Source organism: Amphibalanus amphitrite, unplaced genomic scaffold, assembly GCF_019059575.1.
Source record: "Amphibalanus amphitrite isolate SeventyFive unplaced genomic scaffold, NRLGWU_Aamphi_draft 000599F_arrow, whole genome shotgun sequence".
NCBI lineage: Eukaryota > Metazoa > Arthropoda > Thecostraca > Balanomorpha > Balanidae > Amphibalanus > Amphibalanus amphitrite.
In genome coordinates this window covers 216,287-233,343 of record NW_024882093.1, presented here as the reverse complement: position 1 = coordinate 233,343, position 17,057 = coordinate 216,287, and the positions used below count along the sequence as shown (strand labels likewise).

General features: G+C 49.2%; 1 protein-coding gene across 4 annotated transcripts; it reads right to left on the bottom strand.

Moving 5' to 3' along the window:
* Positions 1-197: 197 nt before the first annotated feature.
* Positions 198-15,537, bottom strand: LOC122394567 (syntaxin-4-like). Of its 4 annotated transcripts, none has more exons than XM_043391535.1 (6): positions 15,259-15,537; positions 10,642-11,615; positions 8,062-8,192; positions 7,605-7,711; positions 6,016-6,185; positions 198-1,321 (listed from the first exon to the last, which is right to left on the bottom strand). In XM_043391535.1, the coding sequence occupies exons 2-6, from the start codon at positions 11,113-11,115 to the stop codon at positions 1,163-1,165; spliced, it is 1,041 nt and encodes a 346-aa protein (XP_043247470.1). In that variant the 5' UTR covers positions 11,116-11,615; positions 15,259-15,537; the 3' UTR covers positions 198-1,162. The 4 variants fall into 4 exon arrangements, with proteins under 4 accessions (XP_043247470.1, XP_043247471.1, XP_043247469.1 ...); XM_043391536.1 differs by having other exon boundaries at positions 10,642-11,342; positions 15,195-15,536; XM_043391534.1 differs by having other exon boundaries at positions 10,642-11,342; positions 15,283-15,536.
* Positions 15,538-17,057: the final 1,520 nt, after the last annotated feature.

The following is a 17,057-nucleotide window of genomic DNA, read 5'->3' as shown; positions in this document are numbered from 1 at the left end:
TGATGCAGAGCATCAGCCAGGGCATTGGGAATTTTAACCGGGGGGGGGGGCACAGGCATGGGTCGCGTCATACTCATATCTAGACCTTCGAAGCCATCTGTAGTAGCTTTGAAGTCTAGCTCAACTTTGTCGCCTCCCTAACGTTTCTTTGTTGGCTTGGCTATTGGGTACTCAAAGGTCATCGAGCATGCTGCCGGTCGAATCAATGGTTTTATATTTCACCTCTGGTCTCGCCGCACGTTCTCATAGAGGATAGCAGATGGATAACAACAGGCGGCGACTACTCGGACTCGCGAGTTACGCTGCGACATCTGTTACATTGTCATGTGTGACTACTAGCTCCACCTGCGAAACCTAACAGCAAAGGGCGCATGGATGGTGCGATACGCACTTACGCCCATAACGGTGACCAAAGATTACCCAAGCTTTATTGCGCTAATATAAATGACATTGACACCTATAAATATGCTAAGGACACTGGCGTAAGCACCAAAACCCTCACCTAAATAGCATGTTACGCTGTGACATAGGAAACATCTCACATCCACTGTTGGCTTGCTCGAAGTGCCGTATAGCGTATATCTGCACATATGTTATGGTTTATAGACATGGGCGCTTGATGAGGCTCGCTCTTATTGTTGCAGCTGACGAGTATGCACTGCGCACTGTGCCGCCATCCTGCTGTGAGTGAGGGCATGTTCGGTACGAGAGCAAAGCTAACACTTCACTCGCAGTCTGTGAGTTCGTGAGTCGTTGTAACACACTCAAGACGATGTGGGTCTTCTGGTAGTTCCCTCAGGAGCACAAGAGTCCTTGAGTTGCAAGAGCTCCCACGGCAGTCTCATAATGAATTTTTCGCTTTGCGGCCCAATCACGGAATCTGAGTCTCGTCCTATTCTTCCTACGGGGCATCATCACATATCGTCCCCACAATCAGCACTGCACAATCAGCACAGTCCAAGTCAGCGACGACACAGCACAGCCCAAATACGGCATCATGGCACGCACCAGTCCTAAAAACGCGTCAGGCTGGCCGAGGGCTATCACATTGCGTCACACGATCGCACTCATACGCTCAGTATTTCGTTCTACACGACAGCACGGCACTGGTAGTTCTGGATGGACGGTAGAGTACACTGGAGTCTGGATCCAGACAGGCACACTACCCGAGGTAGCTGAGGAGGATGATGACCAATATGACGATTATGACCGCCACCAGAATTCCACATACGATCCGCATCTTCCGGCCTCGCTGCTGCTTTTTCAGCGCTCCGTGAAGCTGCTCGGCACCTTTTTCTGCTTTCGCAGCCGTCTGGAACGTCTGTGGAAATAACGAGCTTTAGTTAGCCATTTAACTACGAAATATGTATACGCAGTACGCTCACATAAATATCATGCCACGACCAGTGTAGGTATATGACCTATACATGTATAGCCATTACATAATGCATTACATCATGAGAGCTGCTGACAACAAATGAACTATCAACTTTAGGTACGTCATGTTCGACTTTCGAGGCAAACAAAGTTAAGTAATAAGTTGTTCCGTACAAATTGGTCACGAGTTTCCCGTTCTTATTAAAATGTCGGCTGTGCTGTGAACTCTTGACTTTTTATTCTGATTTATCTCCCAACGCGTGTTTTGTCTGTCAACCGTTCTCCTCGTCGCTTCCGGCCGGCCGGCCCTCGGCGGCCCGAGCCATGTGAGGCCATGTGTGGGCCACTTGTCACCGTCCTGGGCCGACGGCCGCGTCCAAACCCGAGCAGTTGTTCAACGAGTGTCGCCAGGGAGAGGACCCGACAATCCTCTTCCTGGCACGACTGAATATAACCCCGGCCGACAGCGAGCGTGTCGATTGAGTGAACCGCGAGCCGCGATATCGAACCGAACAGCAACATGGTCCTCCGGGCCGGATCAAAGGTGACTAGTTATCCGGTGATACTCTTCTACTTTTATCCGGTAAACAGTGACAGTGTGAGAGCGTGAGTAAATGGTGAATAGAAACGATTGAGTCTGAACTGAGTGACGATGAGCGAAAGATCGTTCAGAACAGCGAGCGAGACATCAGTGTCCAGCGAGGCCCGACGCAAAGCGGCGCTCGCCCAGCTACACCTGTCACAGGCGCGCCGCACACGCGACTTGGAACGCCGACGACTGGAGCTGGAGCGCCGACAGCTGGAGCTCGAGCTGGAACAGCTGGAGCTGGCAGCAGATCAGAGACTGCAGGCAGTAGCCGATGAAGCCGAGGAATTGGAGTTGCTTGCACGCCTGATTGAAGAAGAAGATAACGATGCAGTTGTCCCAGGAAATGTACCGGACGAAAACGAAACGGAAATGGAAGAGAAGATTGCACCTGACCCACCTCTTGAATGTCGTTCGAGGGACAACGACGACGCCTACAAACGACCCACCTACAACGGGGATTGCCCCACAGAATGCACGCTGAGCGACAGATATCAACAGCAGGTCGAACGACCAAACTCTCGCGTCACCTGGATCGACGCGCTCGAAATCAGTGGCAGTGGAAGTAATTGCGCGACAGAAAGAAGAGGAAAAGTTGGTGTGAGCTCGTGCCCCCTGCCGCCACTGACGCTAGAGAAATTCGACGGCGATCCTCCGCACTGGCCGAGATGGATAGCGCTTTTCAAAGCGCTTGTGCACGACCGCACCGAGCTATCCGACGCCGAGAGACTCGCTCATCTGCAATCGTCTTTGACTGGACAAGCGAAACTGGCCGCCGGTGGTCTTCTATATGACGGCAGGTTTTACAAAGAAGCGCTGCAAGAGCTGCAGTGTCAGTTCGGCGACCGAGCCACAGTGGTCCAAGAAAGCCTGAACAGCGTGTTACGGCTGCCCAGCGTGCGGGAGTACGACACATCCGGTCTGACTGAGCTCTCGAGAATCCTACACTCGACCGTCAGCGTGCTCAGCTCGCTGCACTACGACGCCGACCTGGCTGCATCAACGAACGTGACGGCAGTCGTATCGAAACTCCCGACATCTCTCGCCTGGAAATGGGGAGAGCATCTCCAGACTACCCAGAATCAAGATCCGACTCTGAACGACCTAAACAAATGGCTCCGGTCGCAAGTGTTAGCGGCACGTGCCGTCCCCACTGAGTCGACCGTCCAGACCAGGGAAGCGAGGGAAACGACACGCCCAAACGAGAGCCATAAAGTCATTCGACGGGACCGGGCGGCCGGCGTGTTGGTGACGGCCACGTCCTACTCTGCCAACAAGGTCGAGGACGAACGGTGCGGCGTCTGCGGAGGGGAGCACCGGCCTGAAATCTGCGAGCGATTGACTAATATGTCCGTGGATGAGCGTGCGGTGGCCCTGATGAGGCGGGCGATGTGTTTCCGCTGCCTCGAGCCCGGCCACCGTGCCCGAGAATGTGCCTCGACTCGAAGGTGCTCCGATTGTGCTAGCCGTAGACACCACCGATTACTGCACGACATGAGAGAAATCGACCATTACGTGGGTCAAAGAGTCAACGCACGACCTGATCTGAAGAAATATTGAAAGTCGATACTCAACGCCCCTACCAGTCACCAGAACTGACAGTGCGGCTGAAGCCTCGTCGATTGCGCCTTGTTTGGGCTTGTGTAATGTATTGAGCCTTCAAGTACTCTTGATTTGATTGTCGTCAGTCGTGTCCTGTTTTTACTCGATAGATACCTACCGAAAGTGTGCTTTAGACGTTGCTTGGGCCTGAATGATTGTGTGGTTCGCAAGCGTTTCGACAGTCAGCTTGTATGACTCGAATTTGTACGTTGTTCTGTTTTAGAATTAATCCAAGAACCGTGGATAAATTATGGTGCGGCTATGTTCCGTACAAATTGGTCACGAGTTTCCCGTTCTTATTAAAATGTCGGCTGTGCAGTGAACTCTTGACTTTTTATTCTGATTTATCTCCCAACGCGTGTTTTGTCTGTCAACCGTTCTCCTCGTCGCTTCCGGCCGGCCGGCCCTCGGCGGCCCGAGCCATGTGAGGCCATGTGTGGGCCACTTGTCACCGTCCTGGGCCGACGGCCGCGTCCAAACCCGAGCAGTTGTTCAACGAGTGTCGCCAGGGAGAGGACCCGACAATCCTCTTCCTGGCACGACTGAATATAACCCCAGCCGACAGCGAGCGTGTCGATTGAGTGAACCGCGAGCCGCGATATCGAACCGAACAGCAACATAAGTTATTACCACAAAAAAGTAGAGCGACGCGACTCATAACCCATACTATGTTTAGGTACATTTGAAGAAAAATAGCGTATCATTCACTTTGACTACATCCGTTGAACTTTGACTTAACCCTATTCCTGGCGGGGGGGGGGGGCCTCAGGAGCCCCCCCCCCTGAGGTTTTTTGGTTATATCTCCCAAACGCGTTGAGCTAGGAAGCTCAAATTTTCTGACTTTTCCTAAAAGGCTTCTACGCAACATGTCTGAAAATTTTGAGTTGATCTGACCTCAGGTCAGGTCACCAGAGGCGGTTTGGTGACGCTACCTCAGAAAAGTTTGCAATCACGCCAGAGCTAGAGTTTTTGACCGATCAATTTCTTCTCTTCAGGGTTTAGTTAGGGTACCAGTATGTGCAATTTGTATATCTCGGAATTTTGATATCGGTGACCTAAGGTCAGGTCAATTTCGCGACCTCCCCATTATAAGTCAATGGGGGAAAAATCAACTCCCTGTTTTTACCACTAAAACGGGTCGGAATGGCCCCATATACCATACATGACTTCATATACGATCAACCTTCACTACCTTGAGGTCTGTTTTGCTGTTGGGCAGCTGTGAGGTCATGTGACGTCATCAAAGGTCACCAAAGGTTTTTGGCCAATAACTCCGTACAGGAACAAGATACAGACGCGTGGATGGTCTCATTGTGTTCAGCTCGTCAAGACGCATCGAATGATATACATGATGACCTCGAGGTCACGTGACCTGAGGTCAACCTTTGACCTTGACCTTTCGAGGTCAACATATATATCATTCGATGCGGATTGACGAGAGGATCACGATGATGCCCTTAGTTTGTTCCTATCTTGACTAATTCGAAAGTTATTCGAGAAAAACTCTCTCCATATCTAGTGCCGCCATTTTGACTTTTTCGACCCCTGTGACGTCATCTTTGACCTGACCTGAAAATGACCTTATTAAAAATTGTAGATCTTGGCCGTGCGTATCCGATGCCGTTTACCGCTTGTCGCTATCTTGCTTCGTTCTCGAGATCTCAGGGGGGGCCGAATCGGCCCCCCCCCCCGCCAGTTTCTTGTCCCGGCGGAGCCCGCCAGGAATAGGGTTAAGTTCACGCTGCTGCGCAAAATTCGGGTAAGCGGTTAATTCGGGAAGCGGTTTTATAACTTTTAGGACAAGGGAAACGGGAAAAATCGAGAACACAGCTCTAGTCGCGAGTAACTAAAAGAAATTTTGAGACAGCGACACAGTTCAACTGTCGTCATTACAGCACGTTTGATGCGTCTGAAGCGATATTGCCCTACAATACTCAGTAACTGTTCTTATTGCTTTTCGTCCATAAATGGCAGTAGCAAAACGCCTGGTGAGTGATACACTGTCGCAATAATGACATATTCGCGTTGCGCCCCTAGATGGCAGTAGCAGAACGCCTGGAGTAATACTGTCCCGCAATGAACTATACCTGCACCTTTCGCCCCTAGATGGCAGTAGCAGAGCGCCTGCAGATATACTGTGCCGCAATGAACTATACCTGCACCATTCGCCCCTAGATGGCAGTAGCAGGACGCCTGCAGATATACTGTGCCGCAATACCTATCCTTTTATAGTGAGACGCAAGGCCCTATATACCAAGGTGAGACGCGCTGGTTAAAACTGAAACTGATCGTAACCTGCAAATACATATTTCACAAAGGAATGCACACTCAAAAAATGGCATGCAAACAGCAAACCTTCATGAATAGAGTCAGAAATAGTCAATCAGTCGCTAAATAGGTTATCAGTGCAGAGAAGAAAAAAAATAACCATCTGTGGACCGTGTTCTCACATTTTCCTCGATGCGGTCGACCATCTCGCCCTGCTGCTGCACCAGCAGCGATAGCTGGAGGAACATCTCGTGCAGCTGCTGAATGGACATCTCCAGTGCGCGGATCTGCTCGTACCGCTCCTCGGCTTCGTTCAGCTCTGCACGCGCTGTCTCCACGCGCATCAGAATACCTGCAGGGGGAGGCAGGGTGGTGGAAAATGATAAGCCATGATAGAGTAAGAGCTACGAGTACATCATTATTCTGCAGTCTGCTTGCCTACCTTCCGGAACGAATGTGAATTTGGAAATGTAATCTACGAAACATCAAAAATAGTGCTAAGAAATGCCTACAGTTCAAAACTATACTTGGGACGTCATTTTTCTGACCACAAATCACATGGCCTGCATCTAAAAATACAAAGTAGGACAGTTGTCTCGGATCTCATACCATATATTTTTACGCTATAATAGTTGGGAACGATTCGTAAGAATCAGGGAGTCGATCTTAAACTGTATCTACATAAAGTCAATGCAACTGGCACCTTTTGCGCAAAGTAAATGTGTTATATGATGTGACTGTATAAGTCTACATGGCCTTCAATGCAGTGGACGAGTAATGGCCCTCAATGCAGTGGACGGCGGCCTTAGCCCTAGAACGCCTAGGGGGGGGTGTATCAACCCCCCCCCCTGAGGTTTTTTCGAAGTGCACGCTAAACGGCTTGTCGTAGCGGGCTGAAATTTTCAATACCCTCTGGGGCAACCTTTGCGCATCTTTTGCCGAAAAAAATTAATTGATCGGGTCATGTCAGGTCACGGAGTTATGACGTCATAAGAGGTACAGCCTCCGGCCGACAGTTACCAAACGTGTGCGCCGAATCCCTAGGTTTTCTGCCGGTGATACCCACATTGTTTGATGGATCATGATGAAACTTCCCATGCATGTTGGGGCAAGCATTGGCTATCGTGTGGTGCAAGAAAATTGACCGGGTCAGGTCAGGTCCCGGAGGTATGACGTCACAAGAGGAACAGCGTCCGGTACTATTTTTGAAAAGCGCCCGAACCACTATTTTGCTAATTCTTGTCACCTCAATGGGAATATGCAGCAATATTAGCTTCTATAGGGAGCAAATGGACCTCCCAAATCCAAAAATACAATCAGATTTCAAAAATTTAAATTTTGATTTTTCGAATTTCTGCCGCCGACTGTGACCTTGCCGACTTCCGGCGCTCCCAACGCGCCATTTTTAGAGCTAGGGAAACGAAATACATACCAAACGATAGAGAATTAATCAAGGAACACGATAGTGAAGGTTTCAAGTCGATATCTCCCACCGTTTTGCCGCAATCGCCGCGGAAAGTTGAAAAAGTTTGATTTTTTCGGAAAATTTGACCTTTGACCGGTCATAAGTAGGTCAAATGTTGACCTAGGACCAAAAAAAATATACCACCAATCGCGAGATCTCGTTGAGAGCAATCCGTTGGTTTTTTCCGCTAAGCTCTACGACCTTCCGTTTCGAAACGCCAGGGGGGGTCGTAACAACCCCCCCCCCCCTGGTCGTTCGTGTTATGAGAAATGGCCTGGTCGTGCGAGGGTTAAAAGTCAGTCGTACTTTCGTTGAAGATCTGGGCGTCGCCTCTGTCTATCAAGTTCTCCAGTTCGTCGTCGTCCATGTCGGCGCCAGTGATCTGTAGTTGCCGCTTCAGGTGATCCTTTTTCCTGGTAGCGCAAAAAGCAAAAGGGATGTGGAGTGACGACTGAGACGTCATAGAAGGTAACGGGACTGAGATAGCAGCTTATACAGGGGCGGCGTAACAGGTAACAGAGACGGGGTGACATGTCACAAAAAAATGATTCGCAAGTCGAAGAATGTATATTACTTTGTTTTTCGTCATCTCTATTAATTATGAGCAAAGGCTCACTATCATCATTCATTATCATGCCATCATTATCATCATTCTCACACCATAAGTATATTAACAATGCTCATCACAGCCATCAATCATATACCTATATGTTATCACTCAATGAGAGCCAAATAGAGCAAACGCGTGTCTCGGCGTGCATACTTTGCCCTGAAGTTCATCTCTTCCTCGTTGAAGCGTTGGACGACAGTGAGCAGCTGGGTGCGAAAGCCGTTCACCTGATTCTGCAGCATCTTGGCCTGGGTCGTCGTCAGCTCAGGCAGGGACTCCGTCAGCTGGTGGAAGGACCGGTGACGTCATTAGTCTACGTCGTATGCAGGATTGTTTACATGTCGCTGTTTACAGCAGTCGGATGTAAGTTTGCTTTGACTGACAGGCATTGTCAGCGCACTTGGATACTACATGTTCAGTGGTTTAGAGAAGCGTGCAAAACGGGATCTTCCTGATTTTTGCATCTCATGAGGGATTGGTTTGCGAATCAGTTTTTCTCGCTCCGTCTAATGCTGCTGGAAGCAAGGGTTTATGCCGATTGCCGGGCCATCTATTAACCCTATTAGTGGCAGGGGGGGGGTTGTTTTTATCCACCCCTCAGGTTTTTCGGGAATATCTCCGAAACCGCTGAAGCTACGATGCTGAAATTTTCTGACTTTTCCTAAAACTAAATTGGGCACATTCCCTGAAAATTTCAAGTTCATAACTTTACCAGGGGCGGCTCCAGACCACTGGGAATTGGGGGGTCCTATTCGTGAAGCGAGTCATTTGGGCAAAGATCACGATGCTGCACCAGTTTTACGAACAGTGAATGAAATGTATCATGTGATAACATATACAAAGTTATTGTGCATCCTCTTTTGACACGTTTTTGCTATAATAGGCGGATCCAGGCGTCCAAAAAGGGGGGTCATTTTTTACCTCCCAACATAGGTGCCCTGACGGCTGACACCGCCTATGCATGACCAATACAATTTTAGTCGTTCTCTCATAAGAAAATTGTAACATAACAAGACCATTGCCACCCTTTTTAGAAACAGTACCAACAAAAACCTTATTTGCTATACTTTTTGTGTACCCCCAATCTCAATGATCTGTATCCGCCTATGATTTTTGAAAATGCATATTTTTAGGATCCATGTGAGTTCCTGGTTTATTCTCTATCGATCGGCAAAAGTTGCGTTAAGATTGGTTCAGAAACCTGGCCGTGATAAACAGTCTAAAATGTATCTGTAATTTGCCCGTTTTTACCCCCTCTATTGACATTTTTTAATTTTTTTTTTAGAAATGTAGATCTCGTTGAGCCAAATCGAATGCCGTTTGAATTTTGAAAATCGGCCAGTTAGATCTCGAGATATCAAGGGGGGGTCGTAAACAGCCCCCCCCCCCCTGCCACTAATATGGGGTAGCCAGGAGCCTGCCACTAATAGGGTTAACCCTATTAGTGGCAGGGGGGGGGGGTTGTTTTTATCCACCCCTCAGGTTTTTCGGGAATATCTCCGAAACCGCTGAAGCTACGATGCTGAAATTTTCTGACTTTTCCTAAAACTAAATTGGGCACATTCCCTGAAAATTTCAAGTTCATAACTTTACCAGGGGCGGCTCCAGAGCACTGGGAATTGGGGGGTCCTATTCGTGAAGCGAGTCATTTGGGCGAAGATCACGATGCTGCACCAGTTTTACGAACAGTGAATGAAAGGTATCATGTGATAACATATACAGTTATTGTGCATCCTCTTTTGACACGTTTTTGCTATAATAGGCGGATCCAGGCGTCCAAAAAGGGGGGTTATGTTTTACCTCCCAACATAGGTGCCCTGACACCGCCTATGCATGACCAATACAATTGTAGTCGTTCTCTCATAAGAAAATTGTAACATAACAAGACCATTACCACCATTTTTAGAAACAGTACCAACAAAAACCTTATTTACTATACTTTTTGTGTACCCCCAATCTCAATGATCTGTATCCGCCTATGATTTTTGAAAATGCATATTTTTGGGATCCATGTGAATTCCTGGTTCATTCTCTATCGATCGGCAAAAGTTGCGTTAAGATTGGTTCAGAAACCTGGCCGTGATAAACAGTCTAAAATGTATCTGCAATTTGCCCGTTTTTACCCCCCTCTACCCCCCCTATTGACATTTTTTAATTTTTATTTTTTAGAAATGTAGATCACGTTGAGCGAAATCGAACGCCGTTTGAATTTTGAAAATCGGCCCGTTAGATCTCGAGATATCAAGGGGGGGTCGTAAACAGCCCCCCCTGCCACTAATAGGGGGTAGCCAGGAGCCTGCCACTAATAGGGTTAAGGAACTACGGCCTACTCGAGTCACATAAGACATCCCTATTCTTTTGACGGGTGCTAAGAACGTTACTGAGCATTTCCCTCCTCGATTCCATTTCCCTGTTGCCCCGCAGTCATTCAAAGTGGTCAGTCTCATGCGAGCGGTGTCCGATTCGAACGATCACGAAATCTTATCTGTATCTCAGTACAACTGCTTGTGTTTGAAGTGGCATTCCACCCGTATCATATTTGCACTGCACTGTTGAGCGCTCTGGCAAATTCCTCATAATTTTACGATATTACATGCCATGGATGGCCCACGTGGAAGTCAAGGCCAGGCATCCACGGCCTGGCAGATAAGGTAGCGACCGAAACAGCCAACCAAGCATGCCTCCATTCATCTCACGACTCACGACCCACGAAAAAGCGACGTCCTATCTCACCTTCTTCTGGAGTCTGTCCAGCTTGGTCTTGATCCTGCTGATGTTGGCGAGGGCGGCGGCGGCGCTGTCCTGGGTCTGCTGCCACGCCTGCTCCTGGTGCCTCGGGGAGTTGAGCTGACGACACTGCTGCCGGCTGACCTCGTCCACAGCGGCACGCGTCTCGGCCAGCGCGGCGCTCAGCTCGGCCAGCTCCTGCTGCAGCTGCTGCACCAGCGGCTGCTCCTGCTGACCGGCAGCTGCCGCAGCTGTCCCCGCAGCTGCCGCGGCCGGGGCACGGCGGAGGAAGCGCGCCAGCCGGGAGGGACGCGAGACGACCACCACCGGCTGGCCGGCCTCCGGGTCAGAGGAGCTCGCAGGAGCTGCCGGAGGTGCGGGAGCCGCCGGAGCCGCCGGAGCCGCCGGGACAGGCGCTGGGGTGATGGTTGGAGCATTTCCGGCTCGCTGTTGAAGCTCTAGAAGACGATCTCGAGCCATCGTGACTGATGTCCTGTCAGACTCGGGAAGCAAGGGGCCCAGAAGAGGTCACTTGAACTTGAAGAGGTCCTTTGAAGCGGTATTTCGAAGCAGTTTTGAACTGGACGCTTGAATAAGTCGTTTGAAGAGGTCGCTTGAAGAGGTCGCTTGGAAAGGTCACTTGAAGAGGTCGCTTGGAAAGGTCACTTTAAGATGTCACTTGAATAGGCCCCTCGAAGATATCATTACTATCGAGAGCGTGTCACCAACAGTGTAGTCAAACCTGACCGGACCCAGCCAGTCAGACCTGATCACAAGGTAAGGTCACGCTACGCGGTCAGACACAAGGTCACTTCACGAAGTTGAAGTGACGATATTGTCTCAGGTTGCGACACTAAAGCTGCGTTTTAGTGCCCATTGCAGGACCACTTGATTGATGGATATGTCTAAGAGACCAGCTGCGAGACCGCTGTTTATCAGCTAACCTTGCAGCACCATGTGGCACGGCGCCGTTTGGCGGCTCTCTCTATCGTCTGGATAAAAATAGGCCCCGCCCATCCCAATCAGCTGCTGCATGACGAGTTGATGACGACAACCACTACTTACCAGCAACCAATCTAGGGATAGCGTACGTGACAGTAATGGTGCAGCGGTTGCAAAATATTGCATTGTTATTCAAACGGTTTTTGCTTTTTGATTGTGATTGTATTGAGATATGTGATTAGATGAGGTGTTGTTGAAGGCAGGTATTTTTTAAAATATTTTTTGACAATTTTTTGCCCCCTTGTGCTGAACCCGGGACCACCTGAAGTCTAAACCTCATTTTATATAACATGTCAATGCTGATGCTGTCCAGCTCAGAGTTTTTTTTTTGGGGGGGGGGGCAAACCAAAACAATTTATCGATTCTTTCCATGCATCGTCCATAGGCGTAATGTTAAAATTATGCCGTTTGGGGGGGGCAAATGCCTATTTTGCCCCCCCTGGATCCGCCACTGACTGCTCCGATCCTGGTCATGCAACCAACGTTCATGGGTGGTGTTTCACGGCAGAGCACTGCAGTGCGCTGCGTGTGTCAGAGCATTGGGTTGCCATGGCAGTGTCAACAAAGTTCACTGTGACGCTAAGCTATATGACAGCATCCCAGAACGCTAGCACGCTGCGGTACCAGCACCAGCAGCATGCTAGCAGTATTTGAACTCAAACCTCTGTTCTTGGTACGGTTTTTCAGAACATCTCACTCTGTTCCAAACGCGATTCATCATAAACTAAGAGATCACATGCAACGTCATTTGAGTGATGCTATGGTATGCCGTAGCTACCAGTGCACACAGTGTCTGGATGGTGAAACAGGGCCATTATTAATCACATTTGCTTTGCTTTGTTTCAGCAGAAACCTGTCTGCACATGGGAGGAGCGCAACAAAAGCCCATCAAGTTCATGCATGGCAGTGGATCTCAACAGCAGAAAACCAGAAAGAACATGGATGCTTGTAGATTGCAGTTGTACACTGCTGTTATCACGTGATGTGTGTGGCTGGCATTGCTCCTGGCAAGAACCACCTGCAAGTGATGAGATGGTGCCTCAGTCGTTGAGTGTGCTGCAGTGTGAGAGGCGCCCTGATCTCTACTTTGTGATGGGTTTCCATTGGAAGTTCAACTGAGAAGTGAGAAGTGACTGTGACCATGCTCGAGCATGCCAGTGGAGCTTTACATGCTTAGGGCAGCTTTTGAACAGATGCTGACCATGGCATGTCCCATCCAGTTATCACGTGCATAGAATGGTGGGGGGAGGGCAACTCTGGTTGAGTCAGCCCTACTGCGCTGGGGGTACAGATGGCCGCTTACGTTTGGTGTGTCCTGCACTGCATTATCAAGCCCAGTCTGCTGCCACAGGCAATGGATCGGGCTGCACTATATTAAAGGCAGACTATCTTGCAAAGGAGGCTGGCATCCTCTCCCATAATGACACACCAATTGGCAATCATCGCTGCGATGATCACGAGGGTGTCCGCTTATCTAACATGGTGAGGTGGAGAGCCAGCTCAAGCTGGCCTGAGGGATGGTTTTACTTCATCTGAGGCCCCCTTTCCCCGCCTGCCAGGTCCGGTCAAACGACCGCTTCACAGTGAACGACTTGCAGTGGATGCCGTCCCACAGCGCAACGAGCGCGCCGACCAGAGGCGGCGGCCAAGAGGCGGCCGCGCTCCCCCAGTCGACGGTCCCGGTGGACGTCGGCAACGCCCACCGCGCGACCATCAGATCGGCTCGCGACCGCGCCGTCGCCGACTGACCGCATGACTGGTATCTGTTCTTGATGTGGGACCGACTGCCACCGCCGGTCGCGGAAGGGCATCGCTCATCGGCCATCGACGTTCACCAGCTTCGCGTGGGTCACTGTTCGGGCTGCCACCAATACACCGAATCGGATGGAACCCTGTCGGCGAATGCCGGCGGTGCCCCGACATCGACTGCGCGGCGGCCAGTGCATCGCGTGCCGGGAGGAGGCTGGCACCCCCGATCGGTCATTGGTCACAAACCGTGTCCCAGCTCATGACTGCATCCAGCGCAGCTCTGTGCGATGTTCTGCTGCAGTCTGCCGCGTGTGTTGAAAGAAGAATGAACACGAGAAAACCTCAAAACTTTATGCCTATTAGTATTTGACCAGTATTGGAATAAGTTTGGATTTTGAGAATTTGTGTCCCTGTGCTTGTGCCTGTGTGAAAAGGCATGCTTTACGGTGTACCATCTCAATTTGTGCGGCTGCTGACAAGCCACCTGGGTGCCAACGTATGTGCGAATCCGCGAATACGTTGTGTTTCGTCAGTCGGTATCGTTCTGAAAATATTGACTGCAATAGGCTATATAGCGTATGACGGTTCAGCCCAGCAGTAATAACTGACCATTGATTGGGCGAATTTTGTGTGGTGGTTCGCTAATACATAACCTAAAGAGTGTTTTGCCGGAATTGTTTAGTAGCAGAACTGACCGGAATATAAGTAGAATGCAACGGTTTGAATCGTTAATTTGTTGAAACGATTGTTCTCTGAGACCACTGTGTAACTTTTGACCTGAGAATCACCAATTATAACGACAATGGTGGAAGCAGTAGGCACTGTAGAGTGTAGGCAGCACTATATAGTTGGCACACTTACGCAAGCACACGACTTACGCAGTGGACATCTGCATCATGCATGTTAAGGTTTACTGGGAAGAGTGAGAAATTAGTCAAGGCGATATTTCCAATTGAGCTGGGGCGGAGAGGGGGAGGGGACGTATGGTCAGCTATGCCAATAATTCATTCTCGTTATGCAGCTGTGTAAAAGGGCGTCGTTTTTTTCTTGGGTGAGACCTTCCCCATTGGCCATTTCCAAGCTAAATCGTGGTGGAGAGTCTGGAGACCTCAGCCTCGGTAGTCGGTACCCTGCGCGCTGCGCCACCTTGCGAAACATAAAGCAGCAGTCCTGACATCTACAGGCGTTACTTTTCATGAAAGCGTGGATGTGTTCGCGCTTATGCGAAGAAAATTCTTCCGAGTATGGTTGATAATGAGATTAATTGTTGTCATTTATTTATTAATTCATTGGCAAAAGTACCCTAATAAATCGGTAAAGTAGCTTAAACTGTATCGTATTTCCTTGAGAAAAAATGACGAACTCATCCTAAGACATCCAGATTATTGGATGCGTTCGTCAGTTGTAAGTAGTTCAAGTTTTTGGAAAAAGTTGCTTGTGGAAAATCATAATATTTCAAAGATATGCCTATTTTCGAATAGTTTATGCATTTATCTGCATTGAAAAATGATTGTAAAGCAAAAGTGCAAACGATTGTTGTCAATTTATTCTCTCAAATCACTATTTACGAACGCACAAAACTCCAGCTTTTAATTTAGTGCGTGTGCGAATTGCGGTCAGGAAAAAAGATTTAAACTGTCTATATTCCTCTTAAAACAATGAAGGATGAATGAGAAAAACGCTGTTTTGAACAATTGTATGTTTATTTTTTCTCAATTAAGCAAAAAACCAAAATTTTCAACTATTATTACATTTGCTCTCACAAAACCCATCACTTTTAAGCATGACGTCATGTCAGCCAAACTTACTAGCGCCATCTCTGGAGAGCATCTTTCGAAACCTCCAGACGATAGAGAGAGCCCGTTTGGCGGCGTCTGATGTCTGTGGTCGACTCACTGGGATCCAGAGCGCCGCACCAGCCGGCGCCGCTGACCGAATCACTATCGAGTCACGCCGCAGTCACTACCAGACGCCGACAACGACTCCTGTGACACTGACACTACGATTGACACATACAGCTGACACCGACACCCGTGACTCTTCACTGCAATCCAGCGTGGCTTTAGCACACTGTCTTCACGGGTGTCCGCCCCTATCACCCCGCGTCCACCGCCCCGCGAGTGTGCACTGCGATAGGGCGCCGGCCGTCCCAGGGCCGTCCGCCCGCTCCACTGCCAGAGGCGGCTCCAGCGCCGCAAATTTGGGAGGCGGGCTCTTCGTTGTCCTCCCCGCACCCACCATAGGCAGATCGCCAGAACCGCGCAGAAGACAAACAGCGTCACAGCTGGCAAACACGTGTCGCTGCGACGCTAGGCGGCCGATCGATTCAGGGGCGGGGCGCCAGGTGCCGCGCCGCCGCCGCTCGTGCACCTGGCGGAGCCGGTGACGTCATACACTGCACACTGTGACGTCATCGGTGAGTCACGGCGCCGACGTGGGCGCCGACGACGCCACGGAATGGAATGTGTGATTGTGTGATGGGGATTGTCTACCGTTTTGCTGAGTCACGTGCACCACTCGTGTTGAATTTTCGGTGCCTAAAGAGAGAATAATTATTTGTGCATTGTAACTAGCCGGCATTTTTGAGACATTAGCTAAAACTACTAACAGGAAAGAGATAGGTATACAAAAAAATTATGCAATACGTTCAGCAAGATAACACTCGGTCGAAGACGGAAAAGGTTTCGGAAAGTCGGTATTGGACTAAAAAAGAAGTGGCAAATCGAATTACATGCACCATGACCTCCTTTGATCAGCTTCGTGACCTGAGCGACCATGACATGAGGTCAACACTATGCGTTGAACTCACCTAAACCAAAATTATGTCATCCGACGCGCCTGAGCGCAGGGAAATGATGGTGCCAAAATTGTGGTCATGTGACTATTTATGATGAAATTATTTAACAAAAAGCAAGTCCGTGCCTTGTGATATTTGAGCTGACCTCAGAGGTGACCGGCGGGTTGACCTGAGGACTTAGAAATATGAACCAGCCGCTGATCGTGTAACGGTGCACACACTTTTTCAGGTCTAGCTCAATTATAGGTGCAAAACGGTGAGGGAACCCTCATCCGGGGCGTATGTATGTAGAAATAATCGCAAAGCTTTCGCCCAATTCGGGAAGCCCTATAGTTATTCGTAACGGTAACGGTCGGGAAAGGTTGATGATATACCGGGTGGCCCAGAAAAAACGTTCCCAACTTTAAATCAATATTTCTCAGAAAGTGATAAAGATACAACATTGAAACTTCGAATAGTCAATGCGGCACACAATTTCAGTAAATGGTGTGATTTTCATGGTGTTCGGTAAATAACTTTTTAAACGGTTCGTGTTTCAAGCATGCCATGTAAATATTACTTTTTTGCTCCGATGTTTACTAAAAAATGTGAGTGAACGGGTCACTTTCACCCCGCGGCACCGCGGCCTAGAGCCATGACTTCTACTGGCAGCTAGTCTCATTGATGGTTCGGGTCTCAGGATGACACATTCCCTCAGACAACCACGATGGCTCTGTGCCAGCGGCATCGAAAGAAGTTTCCAGTTTTCTAACCATCTTTGTGGCTCAAACGCTTTCCTGGCTGACATTCCTGGGAAAAGGTAGCTGTTCAACCAGTTTTTTTTTTGTTTTTGTCATCTGCTGGCAATGTTGTTTTTCATAAGCTATTCTGTGGT